The sequence below is a fragment of the Serinus canaria genome, chromosome 1 (assembly GCF_022539315.1).
Source record: "Serinus canaria isolate serCan28SL12 chromosome 1, serCan2020, whole genome shotgun sequence".
In the NCBI taxonomy this organism is placed as follows: Eukaryota; Metazoa; Chordata; class Aves; order Passeriformes; family Fringillidae; genus Serinus; species Serinus canaria.
The window spans coordinates 18,923,487-18,942,689 of NC_066313.1; the positions used below are offsets into that span (position 1 = coordinate 18,923,487).

At 39.7% G+C, this 19,203-nt stretch overlaps 1 protein-coding gene and 1 long non-coding RNA gene across 2 annotated transcripts in view; one reads left to right on the plus strand and one right to left on the minus strand.

Moving 5' to 3' along the window:
* LOC127060237 (uncharacterized) overlaps window positions 1–19,203 on the plus strand; it is a 44,547-nt gene that overhangs the window by 10,134 nt on the left and 15,210 nt on the right. The gene's annotated exons all lie outside the window — the stretch shown is intronic.
* GUCA1C (guanylate cyclase activator 1C) overlaps window positions 1–19,203 on the minus strand; it is a 36,989-nt gene that overhangs the window by 3,200 nt on the left and 14,586 nt on the right. The window contains exon 2 of the mRNA XM_009095472.4: window positions 1,328–1,477. Coding sequence (XP_009093720.4) covers window positions 1,328–1,477 — 150 coding nt within the window. The remainder of the gene's footprint in view (window positions 1–1,327; window positions 1,478–19,203) is intronic.

Below are 19,203 nucleotides of genomic sequence, written 5' to 3' on the forward strand. Positions count from 1 at the left end.
CTTATTATAAGCTGGGCACATCATAATGGCTGTGAGCCTGTTTGTTCTTTTTTTCTTTTTGGGCCCACCATTTTAAATCTAGTCTAGGTCAATGATTTAGGCAGGTTTAAGTTAAAGTTCTTATACTACAAAAGAGATGGAAACACACAGAGGTATACACTGGTTTTAAAAACAGGTAAGTTAAAAAATAAATATTCTTTACATTGGAAGGATTTTGATTTTAATTTTCATTTTGGATAAAGCCCCAGATGAAACACTGTTGACTCATTGGCTCTGGGTGAAAATTAATGGAGAATATTTGTGAAAGAAAGATTTCATTAGTCTCAAAGGAGAAATATGGAAGATTCAGCCTCTCCTTCTATCTTTAGAAAGCTGCTCTTTAGGTGATCAGCTTTATTTGTTTGACCTGGTAGCTCCATCCGGCTCCAGTTCCTTTCAGTTTTGGCAGCAGCTATTTAAAGTCTCTAACAGCGACTGGCTTGGCACCAGCAGTAATGCAGAATCCAGGAAAAGTATATTCCTTGTTTGTTATGGCACTAAAATCTCTATTTAGGTTTGATGCTCCCTGCAGCAAAGCTTTGATCTGTAGTGAGTCCTGTACATTTAGGGAGCAGTACTGAGTCATATTTACTTGTAAGGAGCCTTCTTAACACACCTTTTGGATGACAGCAGCTAATTAAGAGGATAATGTTATTTCATTAGAGCAAGTTGAAAACTGTGAAGATAATTTTAAAGAAATAATTGCACTCCTTTGGTTTTATGGGTTTGAAGTGGACCCATTTTCTGGAAAATTTTTGAAGTATTTTTATCCAAATATCACTGTGCGATTTAAAATTATATTTCTATGATTTAGTTTTAAAATGGTTTTTGTAGTAAACAAATCTAAAAGCCTTTCAAAAAATTAAAATATTGTAATATTTTGTTGACATCTATATTTTTCTTGCTGCAAGATCAGTTTGAGAAGACAGTTTTCCACCATAGACTGGCACATAAACTTGTAACCATCTGTTTTGTTCATTATGCTGCTACTGTCTTACCCTGCCTTGTAGCACAGTTTATCACAGTAATGTCTCTACTGTTTCTATTTCACTTCCAGTAAAGCACTTTATCTGTAGAACTATGGTTTAAAGTAAAATGCTTCTGAGATGTGCTCAATAAGGAAGAAACTAATGTCAGGAGTGTCACTACTAGCCACTGTTAATTCTGATTTTACAAGCATAAAACTTTGGATAAAGTACTGACAGTCCATTTACAGCACATGATGAACCACTGTTTCAGGGCAATGCACTATATCAAATGCTCTTGCTATTGGTCATAACTTACTTACCCTGAATATGCTTAATAGTTCTTTTTTGTCAATGCATCCATTTCCATCAGCATCATATAGCTTGAAATACCATTTCAATTTTTGGTCAATTTTCCCTCGTATAACCAAATTTATTGCAGCTATGAACTCCAAGAAGTCTATAAATCCATCCTAAGAGAGATAGAGGGAGAGAAAAAAACCACACCTATTTAATAACACTGGTTTTCTGTTCTTTCTGGCAATTGCACGGAAACAGGTCATCAAAGTCCCTACAATACACATTGATTTATGAACCATCTTAATATAGAAATTTTCTGTGGTATCAAAAAAGGATAAAAGGATGCACTCAACTGGAAGAGCTACAGGAAAAGGTATTAGGAAGGACAGTTTTGTTGTCCCCTGAAATCCAGGTGTTGTGGAGGTGAGGGGCAAATCTGTTCTGAGCAATTGTTATTGACAGTTTTTAAAAGGAAAAGAAACAGTTTTGTGACAGACTGACATGTGGAAAAGAGGAGTTTGGGATAGTCTGGTTTGGTACTAATGAGATATCTAGAGTGGAGTTGTTTACATCTATACTACAGAAATATATATGATTTCCAGAGCTGTTCCAGGTGTTATTCATCTTAGGGATCCTGTAATAAGTGTTTTAAAATTGTAACCAATACTCTGTCATGAACCCTAAGTACTATGGTTTATCCAAATAAAAATCAAGTCTCTCTGATAAACATTTTGCATGGGATACAAAGCCTTCAAGGCATAAACCCGACTCTAAATATTGAGGACTGGGGATATTTATAGGGAGACAGAATTTCAGATTGATTTCAGATTAATTTTCTTACTGCTTTGCTCAAGCTACTGATAGAAGCCTTTCAAGGACAGGCCTCCATAATCAGGTTCTTCTGTTTCTGTAGACATGTGATTAGGATGGAAGAAACAGTTGCTGAATTTGGATCCTGCTTGGTCCAACTGTTTCTCATATGCATACAAAATGAATTAACAACTGGTAAATTTAGTCTTGTGATCAGAATCCAATTGGTCAGAATCCAATTGGTCAGAAAACCTTGGAAAGACTTGTCAGTTTCAGATGGCCTTTGACTGAAAAGGTTGGATGAGTATCCAGTAAGTTTAGCATGTTATTTAGTTTTATTGCTGTATATCAATAGACATCTTGCCAGTTGAGGTTTACAGGCTTTAATCAGTCCTCAGTATTGTACTACAGGAAAAGAAGATCTGTAAGGATGCACGGCAACTCATTGCCAAAATCAGAATCCTAAAGTAATTTAGGTTGGAGAAGACCCTCAAGGTCACCAGGTCCAACAGTTAACCCACAGCTACCAAGTACATCACTAACCTGTGTCCCTAAGTGCCACACCTTACATGTCTTTTGAAGACCTCCTGTCAGTATATTTTTGTGACAAGGAACCAAACCTGTGAGCATGCAACGACTGACAACAAACAGGAATTTGTCAGGGCTAGAATATACTAAAATTGAGAGCTCTTCTAACCAAACTTCCATTGAAAACAAACCGAAATGCCTAAACCATTGAGAGGAATAGTGGATTTGTCTTTACAAACAAGCTGTGGGTCTGCTGGTAGATAAAACTAGCACTGGGAAATAAAAGAAAGAATGGGAAGGATTCCACTGACTGAGGAATGGAAAAAGATATCTGCTTTTACAAATAAACTTTAGGGTGCTGATAAATTAAATTGGGCATTGAAAGATGAAAGAAACAATGGAGAAGAAAAATCCCTAAATTCCATAAGAATTAAAAACTAAAAGGGAGGGTTATACATTAGAGGGGAATCTCTGGTATCTGGCGTTCTGGGAAGTCTGTGCCTCTCAAGTACCTCAGCCAGTGGGGAAAGAGAGAGGGAAATGCAGCCAGGAAATTTGGATAAAAAGGAGCCTGTGTCCCCCAAAAATCTGAGAGATCCCAGGGGAATGCCCCATGGCCTCTTCCTTTATTTGAATAAAGTAAAAGGACTCCTCTGTCTTCTTTTTGGACATAAACCTCTGATGTTTGTGGATTAATTTTCCTAGCAGCATCCCCCCACATCTACCTGCCTAGATTCAATCACAATAGATTGTGCAAGTGAATGTAGGTTCTCAAATATCGGATATATTTTTATAAATAGGAGTCCATCCTCTTTTTTTTTTTCGTTTCTTCATTCTCCTCTTAGATTCCTCACAATTGTGCCCTCATGATACTAATCAGGGTCAGACCTCCTGGGATACCCTTGTAGTGTTTGTTTTGATTTCTGTGCAAGGCTGATCAGCAAAGTGGCACCTAAGAGATAAATCCAATGTATTCAAGCACACTGGATTCAGCCTTCGTGCAGAAATGGTGTGTGCATAAGCTGTGCAGACTGACCATTGCTTCACAGACCCTCTGGAGGCTCTAGTAGTTGCTTGTTTTACTGTAATTCCAATCACAAGCAAATGCAGCAAAGACACCATTCAACCACGGTTTAAGATTAAATAAGATTTGACAGTAACTACATATAATTTTCAAACAAAATTAGGCTCAGTGTTAAAAACAGATGCTTAAGCAAGAATGTCATATCACGCACTACAAACTTAATCTTCTTTTTGGCACACTGGCTTTAATTTCTATTTTGCAAGTATTGTTTCAAGAAGGATCTCATAAAGTATTTTACTGGAGGTCAAAATGCATTTTGCTGATTCATTTTCCATAATCTGATTTGATATATCTATTAAGAATGTGGTTAAATGCATTTTACATTGCTGCTTTTTTCTGCATTTCATACTGCTTACTGCAACTACAGATTAGTTTAAGGATTGCTGGATATGCATGAGCAGATTAATTTTCTTCTTGCTCCCTTACATTTCACTTGGGATTTTGGAAAATATAATTTTGTTTGCTTTCTTTCTGCATCTTGGTGTCACTATTGTTGCTTTGACAAAACATCAGGAATCTGGACAGTGTAATAACCAGTCTAATGTCCTTGGGTGTATAATTCTGATCTGGTGGATTATATGGCCTGTCCCAAATAGGAAGGGACTGAAGGCCAGGATGAAAAAACTCCTACCTCTGAAAAACACCTGGGAGAAACTGCAGTTTCAGGAAAGCCCTTGCCACTTTGAGCAGTCATGGGAACACTACTGGTGACATGGTAGCTAGCAGACAGTTTCTATTTCTCAGGAACAGAAATACTGAGAAGACTTAGACATGTTTGTCTACTTGATGTGGAACCAGAAGCATTTCATAAAAGCATTGATGAGAAATGTAATGTTTTCCTTTCTACACCAAAAAACATGCATTGTAGGTAAAAAAGAAAACATTTATGGGACAAAGAAGGCTACAGTGATCTTGTTGCACATATACAGAACTTTCTGAGATAAGGAGAAATAGTGCACTTTTTACAGTAGCATCTCAAAATACTACATTAAACAGTGAAAAACATCATAACAGTAACCTAAGAAGATCATCCTGTGGTTCTGTGAGTACAACAAATAATGCAATCAATGTGTTATGATGTTATTAAAAGAATACTGCTGCACTGATTTACCCATCTGCTGTTCTATAATCATTCTCAATACAAGTATCTAGGTAGGTCCTTATGTGTCTCTGGGCTCTGTAAAATATCTCTCTGTAGAATGCACAGCAATGTATCTGTTACCTGTTAGGAAGTCATTAATTCACCAACAAACAGCTACTGTAAGAATAATAAAATAATTTTTAAATAATGCCCAACAACATAATAAGCAGAGCTGATTACCAGTGGTGGAAGATACAAATTATTTACTTTTGGTGTTTAACTCTGTAATTGTCAAATATTTGTAATATTTCTATTAAATTAAATTAATGCTAGTGAAACTGGCTTATTCATCAGTTTAGTAGAAAAGACAAATTTGGGTGTGTGAAGGTTTCTTTTCCATGTCTGCATAGTGCTGGCTCTGCCTTCCTTGCCTGCAGCACATTGCCATGGGCACCTGTAGGGATGGTGAAGTTCTGCACCCTCCCCTGCCCAAATGAACAGAGAGGAGCAGGTGGAGTCAGTTCCCAGGGTACCCTTCTGGGTGTGGTGCAAAATAGAGGGACAGAATTCTCCTAATGTGGTTCTGAGGAGTGGGCTGGAGACATACCAAAAGAATGGGTTCAGAGCTTCTTTTACATGCCTCAAAGTCTCCAGTATTTCTATACATAGTAGGCTTAATAAAAATGTAGACCTCTTTTTAGTCTTTTAACAGTTTGACTGGCTGAACGAGAAGTTTAAGGACTCTTTAGGGTCATGCATGTGTTTGTGCCCTTTGATACTGTGCTTTTGTAATTTGTTTTGCTTTTGCTGATGAATGATTTTTTAAGCCTCTTGCAACAGATTGATTCATACAACAAAGACAGAAAGAGGCTCCAAAAATGCAAGTAGAGCTTGCTGATGGTATGAAGTTGGTCCTCAGGGCACTATCATTTGTGAGTGCCTAAGGCCCAGAGCCCATTTCAGTTTTTCATTAGCTACTGGATCTCCTGAAGAAAAAGGAATTTAATTTTGTCCTTTTATGAGAGATTTTTGCTTCAGGCTGTCAGTTGAACCTTTACTGGAGGCTGTTCACCATTATTTGGTGAGGACACAGACGTGTGTCCCCAGGGGCAGAGCTGGGCTGGGCAGGACTGCCACATTATACAAGGGCCATTAATACTCCAGCCCTGGAGCTGTAGGAGGGCATTATTGGCTTCCAGAAGAGCCCTGGTAATCTTCACAGATCCTTAAAAACTCTTAGGACTTCAAACTATAGTAGAGATTAAAAATAATTGACTTGTCAGCTATGAATACACAGCTGACCTGAAACAGCATGGTTATCCAAGGCTGTGCCAGAGTGATCTGAACATGGTGTTTTGGCTGCCTAGCTCTTCCCTGAGAGTGATTTTCTAGCAGTGACAGGAATCCCCTACAGGGATAGTCAGCCATCTCATACGACATGCTGTGGCCAGGCATGTGGAAAGGGACAATTTCTGTCCCTGAAAACCCTATGGTGAGTGAACTTATCATTTTACTTGAACCACTGTGGGCTCCACCAAGAGTGGAGTGGCACAATAAGCAGTGCCTTATTTCCAAAATTTATTCCTTAAAAATCTCTGAACTCAATCCGACAGCAGGAGAATAGCTCAAATTGTTTATCAGGATTAATAAGTGTGCAAACATAAATGGTGCAGGTATTTCAAACCTAGGGTTTAGATCATTAAGTCACCTTCTTTGCCAACTGCCTGTCTTTCAGAATAGTCCTTAAACCTCTTAAGGGAGAGGGAGGAGGCATGGGTCAAACAGCTCAGAATAACTGTGAAATTTATAGCTAATCCTATGCGCTTCTTTCTTTCTGGATCCAATTCCAAATGTAGCACTGCTTTCTCTGCCCTCAGAAACCTAAAGGAGGATTAATTTCACTGCATTTCTTCTTCCCCCGTTTCATGGCATCACAGAATTATAGAATCATGTTGGTTGGAAAAGACCTTAAAGATCATTGAATCCAACAATCCTTGGTTTGTTTTTACTTCTGAGTACTTTCATCTGTTCCTCAGAGGTTGCAGATGCAATTGTTGAAGAACTAAAGAGCTACTTGTAACTCTGTTACTTTGATACTTCCCTAGGATCTGATATCAGAATTTGGGCTTGGCCAGAATCACAAGTTTTGTAAGTAAACAGGGCTGGCATTTGTGATGGGGTGGGGAAGACCTCAGCAAGCAAAGATTATGAAATAAGGATGAAGAACAAAGCCAGGAATTAGGAGCTGCAGATTGTTAAGCGGTTTTGTAATCATTGCACTCTCATGGTTATGTAAAGGGATGAGGCTGTATTGACCAGGCCGGTGCACAAGGTTCTGCTTTGCCCAGATGAAGAGGACCTGCAAGGTTTGGGGACTTAAAAATTACCAGGACATTTACATTGGAGGAGTTGGAAATGCAGAGCCAGCTATGTGTCCTGGCTCTCGGAATTGCAGGCTACCCTGGTAAAACACAAAATGTTAAGATGACAAACAATTGTATTTCTTTAAAATGAACAACTACCCCCTAACTCCTTGCTGTCATAGACAATTTTCTTTTAATATTACTGGAGAAGACAAACTCACCAGGCTGGGGCCTCTGCCCAGGAAGGCTGTACTGTAAAGACCTAGCCCTCTGCCATCTTCTCCAGTATGCTGGGGTTTAGGTCTTTGCACTCCTAATTTTGAGCCTTTGCTTGTGCTTTTAGGAGCATCTTTCCCAAATTAAAGCAGTAGGCAAGAGAGGAAAAAAACAGAAAAATGCCACCGTGACATCTTAACACATTTCCCAGCAAATCCTAGCAGATTTTTCTTGTTTGACAAATTCAAAAATGTAGCAGGACAAACCTCCAGGAAAAGTTGTCTTGGTTTGAAAGAATGATGTCTCCTAAGGAAAGTGGGAGGAAATATGATCCCCTTCCCTCCTAATTACTATAACTTTGAAATTAAGGGGCTTTCAGGCAGAGATATGGGAAAAAGAGTAACAGTTCATTACTAGTATGTATAACAAGGCAAACAACAAGAAACAGAGCCAGAATCCCAACCACAGCCGCAGGCACTTTCCCCTTCGGTGCAGTTATGCCCACAGCCGGCAGGGGCACTGTTGGCTCCCCACTGGGCAGGGCAGGTGCAATGATTCCCCCAGAGCTGCAGGGTGCGCTGTGGTGCAAGCACGGTCACAACTTCCTCACGTGGTCTAAAACAATTAGACCGTAACTCAAAACTCCTACAGTCAAGAATTCAACTGTACTTGCATTAAGCAAGTGATGATTTTATGATAATGAAGGCTTTTAGTTGGTATTGACAAATTATTACAACAGAAGTTTGTATTATCACAGCAGTGCTGGCTTCAGACCCTCTGTACCTCCGGCTCCAGAATCCCAGTGACTTGAATCTCCCCAGGCACCTTCTACCAAAGGCTACAGGACAAGCCATTGTTCCCAGCTGCAGAGTAGAGCACCTTGGTTCTTCATCTCTGGTCCTGTGGTGACTGGGCCCAGAGCTACCACATGAGCAATCTCTTGCTTAATCTGGGCAAGGGCTTGTTGTTGCTCAGGGCCCCAGTGGAAATTGTTCTTCTTGCAGGTGACCAGGTAAAGGCTCACAGTCTGGCTGTACTCGGGAATGTGCATTCTCCAAAAACCTAGGCACCTAGGAAAGCTTGTGTCTCCTTTTTGGTGGTCGGTGGAGACATTGGGGTGATCTTATTGATGACCTTGGTGGGAATCTGATGCCATCCATTTTGCCACTTTACTCCCAGGAACCAGATCTCTTGAGCAGGTCACTTAACTTTACTCTTTTTGGTGGCAAAGCTGGCTTCTAGCAGAATCTGGATGATCCTCTCTCCTTTCTCAAATACTTTCATTGCCGTGTTCCCCCATACAATGATGCCATCAATGTACTGCAGGTGTTCTGGAACTTCACCCTTTTCCAGTGCAGCCTTGATCAGTCCATAGCAGATGGTGGGGCTGTGTTTCCACCCCTGGGGCAGTCGGTTCCAGGTGCACTGCACACCCTTCTAGGCGTAAGCAAACTGAAGCCTGCATTCTTCTGCCAGAGGAATGGAGAAAAACGTGTAGGCAATGTCTTGGACTCTAGTTCATACTGGAGTTCCAGTCTGTCCAGCACAGCAGGGCTCAGCGGTGGAGTCACTTCATTTAAGCCATGATAGTCCACAGTCAATCTCCATTCTCTGTCAGACTTGTGCACAGGCCAGATGGGACTGTTGAAGGGTGAGTGGGTCTTGCTGACCACCCCTTGGCTCTCCAGCTCACAGATCATTTTGTGGATAGGGAATCACAGCATCTCAATTCATCTGGTACTGACAGCAATGCACTCTCAAGGTGGCAATTGGTACTAGTTTTTCCTCCTCTTTCAGAAGTCCAACTGCAGAAGGATTCTCTGATAATCCAAGCAAGGTGTTCAACTGCTTAATGGTCTCTGCCTCTACAGCAGCTATGCCAAAAGCCCCTTTGGGTTTTTGTAATAGTCATTTTGGAGGAAGTCTATGCCCAGAATACACAGGGCCTCTAGGCCAGTCACAATAGGATGTTTCTTCCACTCTTTCCCAGTCAGGCTCACCTTGGCTTCCAACAGGGTCAATTATTGTGTTCCCCCTGTCAAAGGAAACAGGTTCCTCCCCCACATGTCCCGATGGTATTAGGGTACACTGCACACCAGTATCAACTAAGGCATCGTATTTTTGTGGTTCCAACGTGCCAGGCCATAGGATCCACACCATCCAGAAGATCGAGTTTTCCCATGCATCTTCCTGGATAGATTACCCTCTAACCCTGGTTATTATTTTCTTCCTGGGCAAACATGGTAGAGGTACCTTCAAGGGGATCCAACAGATCATCATCCCTTCTCTTATACCTGGCAGCTTGGTCATGGGAGACTGAGGCTGTTTTCACTTTAGTGGAACTCCCTCAGTGAGTGTTTTCCTCTTCAAATTCACACACCTGTGCTGCCAGGACAGAAGTGGGTTTCCCATCCCACCTTCCCATGTGTTCCCCATGGTCACACAGGAAGAACCACAGCTCAGCTCAGGCAGAGTACTCCCTCTCCCTAGCTGGAGCACATCAGGCTCTGATACTGGGGACTGTGACTCGCACTGGTACTACACTGTTCTTCCTCACCTTTCTAATCTCTTTAAGGTCCTAAATCAAAACAGAGACATGAGCCTGCATTGGGCCATTGACTCTCTGATACCTGTGCCTGTTGGCAATGGAACCTACTGTCTCTTGGTTGTCCATGGCATTAATTGTTGCACTGAAGGTGCTGTATTGAGATGGGCCTAGCTCTTCCAGGGCCCACAACATTTGCCCTGTGCACCTGACCTTGTCAGGATCATTACCATGCTGTCCATCCCTTCCATGAACTCCTCCACCTTGGCCATTTCTCTTGTCTGTTAACAGCAGACCTTTCATTAGGGGTAGAAATGAGCCAAGACCCAGACTCTCATTTAACAATGGGAAAAGGGTCTCAGTTTATTCTTCTTTACGCTTAGCCATCGTGACTCTGACTACAGCGAGTTCCTACTGTTGGCTTTTCTGTCAGACTGACTGCTGGCTATATCCTACTGGAATATGACTGCAAGTATTTCCTTGCTGCCTCTGAATACAGGCTTTTACTAGTTCAATTATGACTGTAGGCTCCAGCTCTATGAGACCCAGACTAACCTCACAGCAAATCTTTTGCAGTAGGAGCTCTCTTCCTTGTTTCATACTTCTTCCTCAGAGCTCCTCTACCTCCTCAAGGTCTTCTTCCTCTATGCTCCCCCTGACTGGGGACTGGCCCCTTTTATCACACTTATCTTTATTAGTCACAGCTGCAACCCGTTAAGGGCAAGACTGTTCTTCCTCTTCTGGTAATTAGTACAACTGTGACTTATCAGGGGCAAGGGAAGTTGTAGTCCCTTCTTCTACACCTACAAGGTACCAGTCATTAGTCTGTCTCTCACCAACTAGAGGGACAAAATTCCATAAGAAAAGGAAACAAAAGGAAAAATCCTAACCCCCAACAAAGGTACATTGAAGACATACATATTTTCTAGTGGCAAAGATGTTCTATTGGGCAGATTTGGGCGATTCCATATAATGCTCTGTGAATCTCAAGGGATGTGTGAAAGACAGCTTCTAGAAGTTACACGCATATACTATCATTGCCTAAACTACTTGTATTTTTATAGTAGACTGTTACTATAATAACTGGTTTACTCTTAATTAATGTATAAATAAATAGAAAAAAAAGACAGTTATGCCTTAAATCTTACCATTTCTTTGAATAATAGAAGCACCTTCCTAACTGTTTCCCATTACAATTAATTTTGCCTTTATCTTAATAATAATTTTAAAGTAATGCTTAAAATAATTATGATTAATAGTCCAAAGTCAATCTCCATTGCCTATTCACATAACATGACAAAATTACAGTGTTACCTGATAATGGCATGGTCCAAATGCTTCTTAAACTCAATGATGGCTGCAGAATACATGCTAATTTATTTGCACTTAAATTAACTTTTCAAAGAAACCCTAACCTGATCCAAACCAGTTACATATCAAGGCTGTATGATGCAAGGAAAATTCAATGGAGTATTAATCTGTAACACTTACCTACTTGAATATTTTAAAATTTGGATTTTAAAGAGAAACATTTATTGGAAATTCAGATTACCCTTTTGAAAATGGAAAAAAAAAACAAACAAAGAAAGAACAGAACAAAGGCCACTGAATTCTGCAGTGCTATAGCAGGCATTTCTTTAATGTCCCATGTAAAGAATTGGTCTCCCATGCTTGAGGGTGCTGTGTCACTACTGGGGAATTACCTCTAGTCTAAAACTTTTAGCTTATAACTCAAAACTCATAATGTTAAATCCTTCAGTCAAGAATTCAACTGTACTTGCATTAAGCAAGTGATGATTTTAATGATAATATAGGCTTTTAGCTGGTAATGGTAACTTATTATGGCATAAGTTTGTACTATCGCAGTAGTGTGCCCCATGATAAACAAACAGAAAACAAACTTAAGATTATGAAATTGCACCAGTAACTACGTGAAGTATTTATAATATTAGAGAATTTTTTTTTTTGGAACCAATATATAAAATTGAATGTAAAAAATTTGGGAGACAGTTTAGAAGGAGAACAAAGGCATTCTTTAGTATAGTCTGTAAATGAATAGAGTAGTATTTGGAAACCAGTGAAATATTCATAGAACATGGAATTTTTTATCGAGGCTCCGCACTTTTCAAAGGCATTTAAGCATACTGAGAAAAATTAGGTAACTATACTGCCTTTAACACAGCAAAGCGTAATTTAACCTCCTCATTTACAGTAATCAGGCTAGTTTACATTTGAGATAATTTTATGCAGCATTACTCCAAATTAAGGAAAAGCAAATGATTTGGCTTTGTTGTTTTTGTTGGATTGTGTCTGAAACTAATGGGAACAGAATTTTTACATGTCACCTTCAAAAAGTCCAAATATATCAGGAAGGAAAAGCTGTAGATTTTTGTTACTTCTGACAGAAGAATTCTTTCTGTCTAAGACCAGCCTAGAGTCTTTTTTTCTTCCAGCCCTTGGTTTAGAAGCTGATTAATTTTTTTACATACAGGCTTTTATTGCTGACTACAGTGTGATAGCAATGACTGTCATAAAACAAAGCTTTCTGGTGTTTTCTTGTTGTGGAGACATTTGTGAGAGTGACACAATCTTCAAAATCAGTAAAAGCAAGAGTTAGACTTCTCTGGGCAAAGTGGAAGTGCTGGGCCAATGCAAGAACCATGGAAAAGGAATAACATAAAGCATCCTGCCTCAATGCAATATCAGTTTATATGATTATTGACCCCATAGTGTCATGCAGATGTTGCTGCTGTAACCTTGTTGATTTACCTAAGCTGCTTGGTTAGAGTAGGCTAAGAAAAGGCATCAAGGAGTAATTTCAGGCTGAAGACATCCCTAAAATTATGTGTGTTGCTGAACGTATGTTTGCTTAATTATTCAGAGATTCATGGCACAAAAGAGGAAAGCAGTTCAGGAAAGTTTGGGGAAATCTTTCTCTGATTATAATCCTTATATTATATATATATAAAATTAACTATTGCACCCAATTTTATTGTGTCAGTTCTGGTAATGCCTGCAAACATGTAAGGATGTAGCAAAGGGGCTAAGTGGCTGCTTAGGCAGCCTGACAATTCATATCACAGCTGCTATTCCAGAACAGCTATTGCTGTTCTGAGGTCACAGCGCAGAGCAAGACAGTCTGGGAAAGGAAGCCCAACTGAAAATTATATTTTCCAGGAAAGGACAGTTAGCAAAGTTATTCTGAGCCATTATAGTTAATCCCACAAGAAGTGGAAATGCTTAATATTTTGGTTCCTGGTAGTTTTTGAAGCATTGCTCTCTAGTACCCATATTTTTAATCCTTTAAGAGTTCTTCATACCTTCTGCGATCATGTGGAAGGCAGCTAACACATGAACACTATGTTGCATTGTGATTTCAGGGTTTATCTCAGAAACTCAGTCCCTCCCCTGATAATTCCCTGACAGGTGTGTCAATCACCTCTCCTTTCCCTCTCTGACCCCTCCCAGCACTGTCTGTCAATCCTGGCATTCCAGAAGGGTGTGGAGTGATTGGCAGATTCAAAGGATGCCCTCTACCCCTGGAGGGGCATTGGGCCTTCCAGGTGTCCTTTATGCCTTAAGACCTCCTCTCATGTACCTGGTTGGTGGGCTTCCTACCCCTTCCCTCTCCCTCTCCCCAGGGTTAAAAGAACAGCATCCACACTGTTCGGGCAGTTCTGTTTGAGCTGTTGCTGGATTCAGAGGCCTGTGGGCCAGAATAAAGCTCTGGATCAAAACCCTCCATCAGAACCGACTCCTTTCCTTCACCATCGTCTTAAAACTTCTCCGCCAGAGGCAGACCTGAGGAGCAGACCCTGTTACGGGGGAAGGTCCATCCCACAGCCACTGGAGCTCCTGCATGCCTGGACTTGCCTCCATGTGCTCAGCTGCAGCACACCGCTAGCCAAAAGTGTCTCTGGGGTGAAACACCACAGTGCCGCTATTTGGTTCAGCACCAAGGGCCAGACAAGCTCAGGCACATCCTGTCCGGCTATATTGGTAAATATCCAATAATGCTAGGTAACAACTGCTCAGTTTGGCCCTGCAGTCTTTAACAAAATAATATCTTCACCAGAATCTCTATACTAGATGCTTCATAGAGATGAAAATAACATTCTTCTCTCTCACACAATTCTCAAGATGGAAAAAGTGGAAGGAAAAAACCAGCTGAAAGTCAAATGAAGAATAAATTACAATCAGCAGCGAAAGACCTCTGAAAATTATGAAATCTTTCTTGGACATTTTTATGCTTTTCATGGAATATGAGGTGCAACCATTGCTTTGATAGGGAATTTCATGGCCAAATGACTCTCATTTCCTTCTACAATACTGAAGATGTTATGCTTGGCTAACCACATTCATGTCCCTATAACCAGAAGAAGATAACATCTGTTTATATCCAAAACACAAAATCACATGCTGAAAAGTCTACTTGATAATTTGAATTATAAAGACACAGCAGGACAGTGGAGCTAGGATGAGAAAAAAAGGAAAGGTGGTCTGCCTCCCAACACTTCTTAGCTTTGTTCAAAGTATCAGGAGTGAAGGGAAACAGTTATTCTTCAGGAAAAAAAAAGGAGAAAAGGAAAAAAAAGATATAACTTGGGATTCAGTTTGCATTGCTGTGTAGTCATCCCTACACACAACAAAGTTCTGTTGATGTAACATATTTTTGCACTTCTTATTATCTGTTCTACATCAAACATCTTTTTAAAACTTTCTTCTTTGTATTTTAAATGGATTAATTTAATTTTTTTTTAAATCATTCTAATCTGCATAATGATGTCAGATGAACTCTATCAGAGAACTACTTTGCATTTTAAACGAAAAACATAAAGTAGAAAAATGATTAAGGATTGACATCAGCTGGTGGCTCCTTATCTAAAGATTTCTAAAACTGCTGTGGAGTGTCCGTTTTTGTGCCTCTACCAACTTTATCTCTGCATAAGAAGTAGCAGAAAATACTGTTCTCTGACGTGGTCTGTCCAATGCTTGCAGATTTCTACTCTTTTATAACAAATAGCTTAAGGGCGAAGAAGACTGAGATAATTTTTCCCTAAGAAGGGACTCTTCAAATCTAAGAAAAGAAATGCTTTAAAAATTAATTTGGTTGCGCTTGTATTTTAATAAACACATTATTTTGAAAGTTTTCATTGGAAAGCTGTGGCAAAAGATAAACCTACCACTTATTCTGCCAATGTCATTATAAAGTAATGCTTACAAATGTTAACGTATGAGTCATCAACAAAATATTTGCTGAAATGTTACCTTTTGCACTCCTTGTGAGAATCTCAAGGAAAGTGAATTTTGCAATTACAGTTCTGAATGTTCTACACCTTTATTTTTCAGTGCTGTTAAGAATGATGAAGAATGGCTTTCAAACTTCACTAGCGTATTTATTTGTTTGCTTGTTTGTATGTTTATTTATAAGCAAAGCATCCCACAAAGGGCGAGGAAGGCCTGAAAAAAAAGTCACATGATAGTCGTCATCCCCCCCAAAAAATCTAGAGATAGATTTTTAAAAAATTAAAAAGATAGCTGTGTTCCTGGTCCATAGGGTCACTTAGTTCTGAAACCACTGGTGGTCTGCACAAGAGACTCACTAGTGCTTATTTAATATGTTCTTCAGAAGAAAGGTTTTCAGACACAGCCTTTGTCACTAACCTCCCACAGAAACAGGCGCTGCCTGGGAATGGCCTTTATGCATTGAACAGGGGCACCCTGGTGAGCCAGAGTCACAAATGCCTGTGCAGTGCTGATAGCTGTACCTGCACCTCACGCATGTACCTGCATCTCACAGGTGTGCCTGTACTTCACAGGTGTGCCTGTACCTCACAGGTGTGCCTGTACCTCACAGAGGTACCTGTACACACATTAGCATGGGAGATAACTGAGCCCAAGAGGCCAAACAGCCACAGCACCATTGCCTCTTTGGCATGATATGCTTTCCCTCCTGCTGAGACCACAGGAGACCACAATCTCCGCATGGCATTAAATTACTATGTCCTCTTCCCTGTCATTTGTTCACTGGCCATTAATTTCTGTGAGTGGGGAGCTGAACTAGTTTTTATCTCCAACCTAGAGAAAGGCAGGAAATTATAAGGTTTGGCTTGCAACTGTATTCCTGTTGGTATTTGTATGGATAACTTGAGTGTAATGATTTTTGAATGGGCTATCAATCTATCAAAAATTGTCAGAAAAATCTTACCATGCTGCTATTATTCCTTTTAAACTATTTTGAGTTTACTGGAATTTAGGGTTTTTGCTGAAAATCCTAAGAGGGTGAAGAGTGTCTGTAACAGGAAGCAGCAAAGTTGATGAGAAGGTGAAATTCACTACTGTAGTTACATTCTACTGTTGCGCTAGCAGCCTATAAGGTTAATATTCCACACTTTACATACTAGAAGTTTTAAACTGAGCACACATGAAACACAGAGGAGAAAATCTATGCACCTTTCAAGAGTGTTTTACATCTTGATCTATGTTAAATACTTCCAAACATGGATGTCCTCAGATTAACTCAAGGCATTAAGCTGCTATAATTGGAATTGTAGATAATCACAGGACTAACTCTTTTAGCAGAGCTTTCTGAGTAGATTCCTATTTTAAGAAAATGGAAGCCTACATGTGAATAATACATTTTATGCTGAGAAGACCACATTAAATGACTCAAGTTTTCCATATCGGATTTCTCTAGATTTAGATCAACTGTAAACTAGTCCCTAAACTAAATAATTATTATAAGCTTCAGCAATAGAAGTCATAACTATTTTAAACTGTAAAAGTCCACTATTAAACCATGGTTAGAGCAGGAAAAAATCAGGTCATATATCTATAAAAAGTCAGCTGGAGGAAGCATGAGAGGAGGTTCAAGTTTGCCAACCATCTATTTATAACAGCACTTTAGTATGAAGGGTACTTTTAAGACAAAGGGAATAATTTCTATCAAGAAGTTTTGTATACTCCGCCAGTCACTGGGATAGTGACCCCTTGATTAGGAAACAAAAACCAGAAAAGAATGTTTTTGGGATGTTAGGGGGACACAAGACAGACTATGGATTTTGGACCTGGTTAACATAAGAGATTTGATAACAGGATGCCTTGGCAAAAGCAAAAAGAACTTTGAAAATTAGACCTAGATTGCAAGAAGAGTAAATCAGACAGGTTTACTGGAAAAAGAAAATCTCATTAATCTCTGCAATCAAGAGGTGTTGTTATATGCATAAGTTTGTGTACGTGTACAAGACACATTACTAGTCTTTCTGAAATAGTATGTAAGCGTTTGTATCCCACAATAAAATAGGATTCTGATCACCTAGTCAGTCTCCCCATCTCTCTCTATTGCTGACATAATGTGGCAGAAAAGAAAGCAAAATTTTGATCTTTACAAGCTGTTAAAGTATTGAAGGAACTGAGTGCAAGCAAAAATGACCAAATTATTTCTGTATTTGTGCATTATGTACTTACATCCAATAACTTCTGTGGCTTGAAGATGAATGATTCTCATCTATTTAATATAGCACAGTGCCTAAATGTTCTGACAAAATGTCACAGACCCCTTATTTGTACAATAATAGCTGCCATTTCAGAGCCCACAGTGTGATGCCCCCAGTCAGCCATCCATTGACTGCTCTTCACGCATCTGTACTTAACTAAAAACTTTTCAGAATGAAATCCTACATCTTTTCCAAAAATCCTGGGGCAGATAAAAATCTGTAGAAAGCTTATAGGACAAAAAGCAAGTATATGGAATGAAGAGATCCTCTTATTTTACCTCATCAACAACATACAACATTCCTTTCTTCCTGCCCTAAGAAGCTGGCTGTTGCCACTTTATTCTCAGTTTAATCATATAAAAAAATCACAGCCGTGTATTTGAAAAGCATTTGATCAATGCTTCTTGTTTCTAAAAGTATTCCTTAAACATAGTGGCAATTCATCATGGTAATAAATAAAAAAAAATTAAATTCATGAAAATAGAGTGCTTTTAACAATGCTAGAAAAAGAAAAGTAATACAATCATTATACTGAATAGAAATTAAAATACAGCAAATCTGTAAAACTCTGTAAAATATTGCCATGGGCACAGGACATAAATCTTGCATCTTAAATTGCTCTTTTTAATTTTCTTCTGAATAAAAATATCTGTTTGTCTCAAATATGCCAGTTTTAATTTAGTTTGCCTGACATCCTTCCCTAGCAAGGTTTATCCTCTCAATATCTAACATATCTTTACAAATGCTCACAGGCTATAGATCAGCATAGATTTCTGAGCTTTGCTGCACTTTAGCTTGATTCCCAGCTGCTCTACTGTTTAATACCTATTTCTCTGCTCTGTTTTCTGGGGGTTTATTTCCTCATTTTTCTTTTTTGCTTGGAAACTGATCTACTGGTTGGGATGTCCTTGCTATTCAACTCCACATTACACGGAAAGCTGAAATTTTTAGAAAAACTAGTTATGAAACACCTGAAAAGAAAGGATATCTGTAGGGATTGGTAGAGGTGATCCACTAAGAAACCATCTGGACACACATGACTTTCTCTGGTGAAGGGACTGCATTCCAACCTGTCCAGTCTGTGTAATCAAACAGGACACCCCTCACTGGTCTGGCATATGTGACCCAAAGAATTACAAAATACAGTCAAGGGAGAAGACAGCAGGGGGAAATGCTTTCTCCTGTGATGACTATACAGCCATACCCCACAGTCCCCTGAGGATGTGCTCCTGAAAGTTGTGATAGCCAGCAATGGGATGGGTGATGAACTTGCTTTTCTGCTAGACTGAATTCCTGGTCGTTACTCTGGCCATTACCCCATTCTTTAGCCTGTATTGATCTTAGCACATCTGAGGAAGACAAGGATGAAGACAAAAGTTCAGAAAGATGTAGCAAGAAAGTTGGCAGTAAAAGAGGGAGTTCAGCAACACAGATGAGGCAGCTGAGATCTTTCAGGACAGCGATCCCGAAAGCTGTGCTCAAAAGGCAGTGTGATCTCCAGCTGTCAGTCCTGGTGCAGTCTTTATGCCTCTCTGGTTTTGATGCCATACATACCTCCTGTCTACATTTAAAATGCGTGTTAAGTCCCCCCAAGCATCTGTCCTCGCTCTACTTCTCATAAAAGCAGATGTTTTAGTGTCTGGTAGTTTAACCACTTTGTGTACAAGTGACGACAGCCTGCAGAGGAGTGACACAGCTCTGTAAAACCAAATAGAGTAGCAGCAATTAGCAGATGATTCCTATTTTAAGTGTCTTTGGCCACTGCCACAGCAAAGG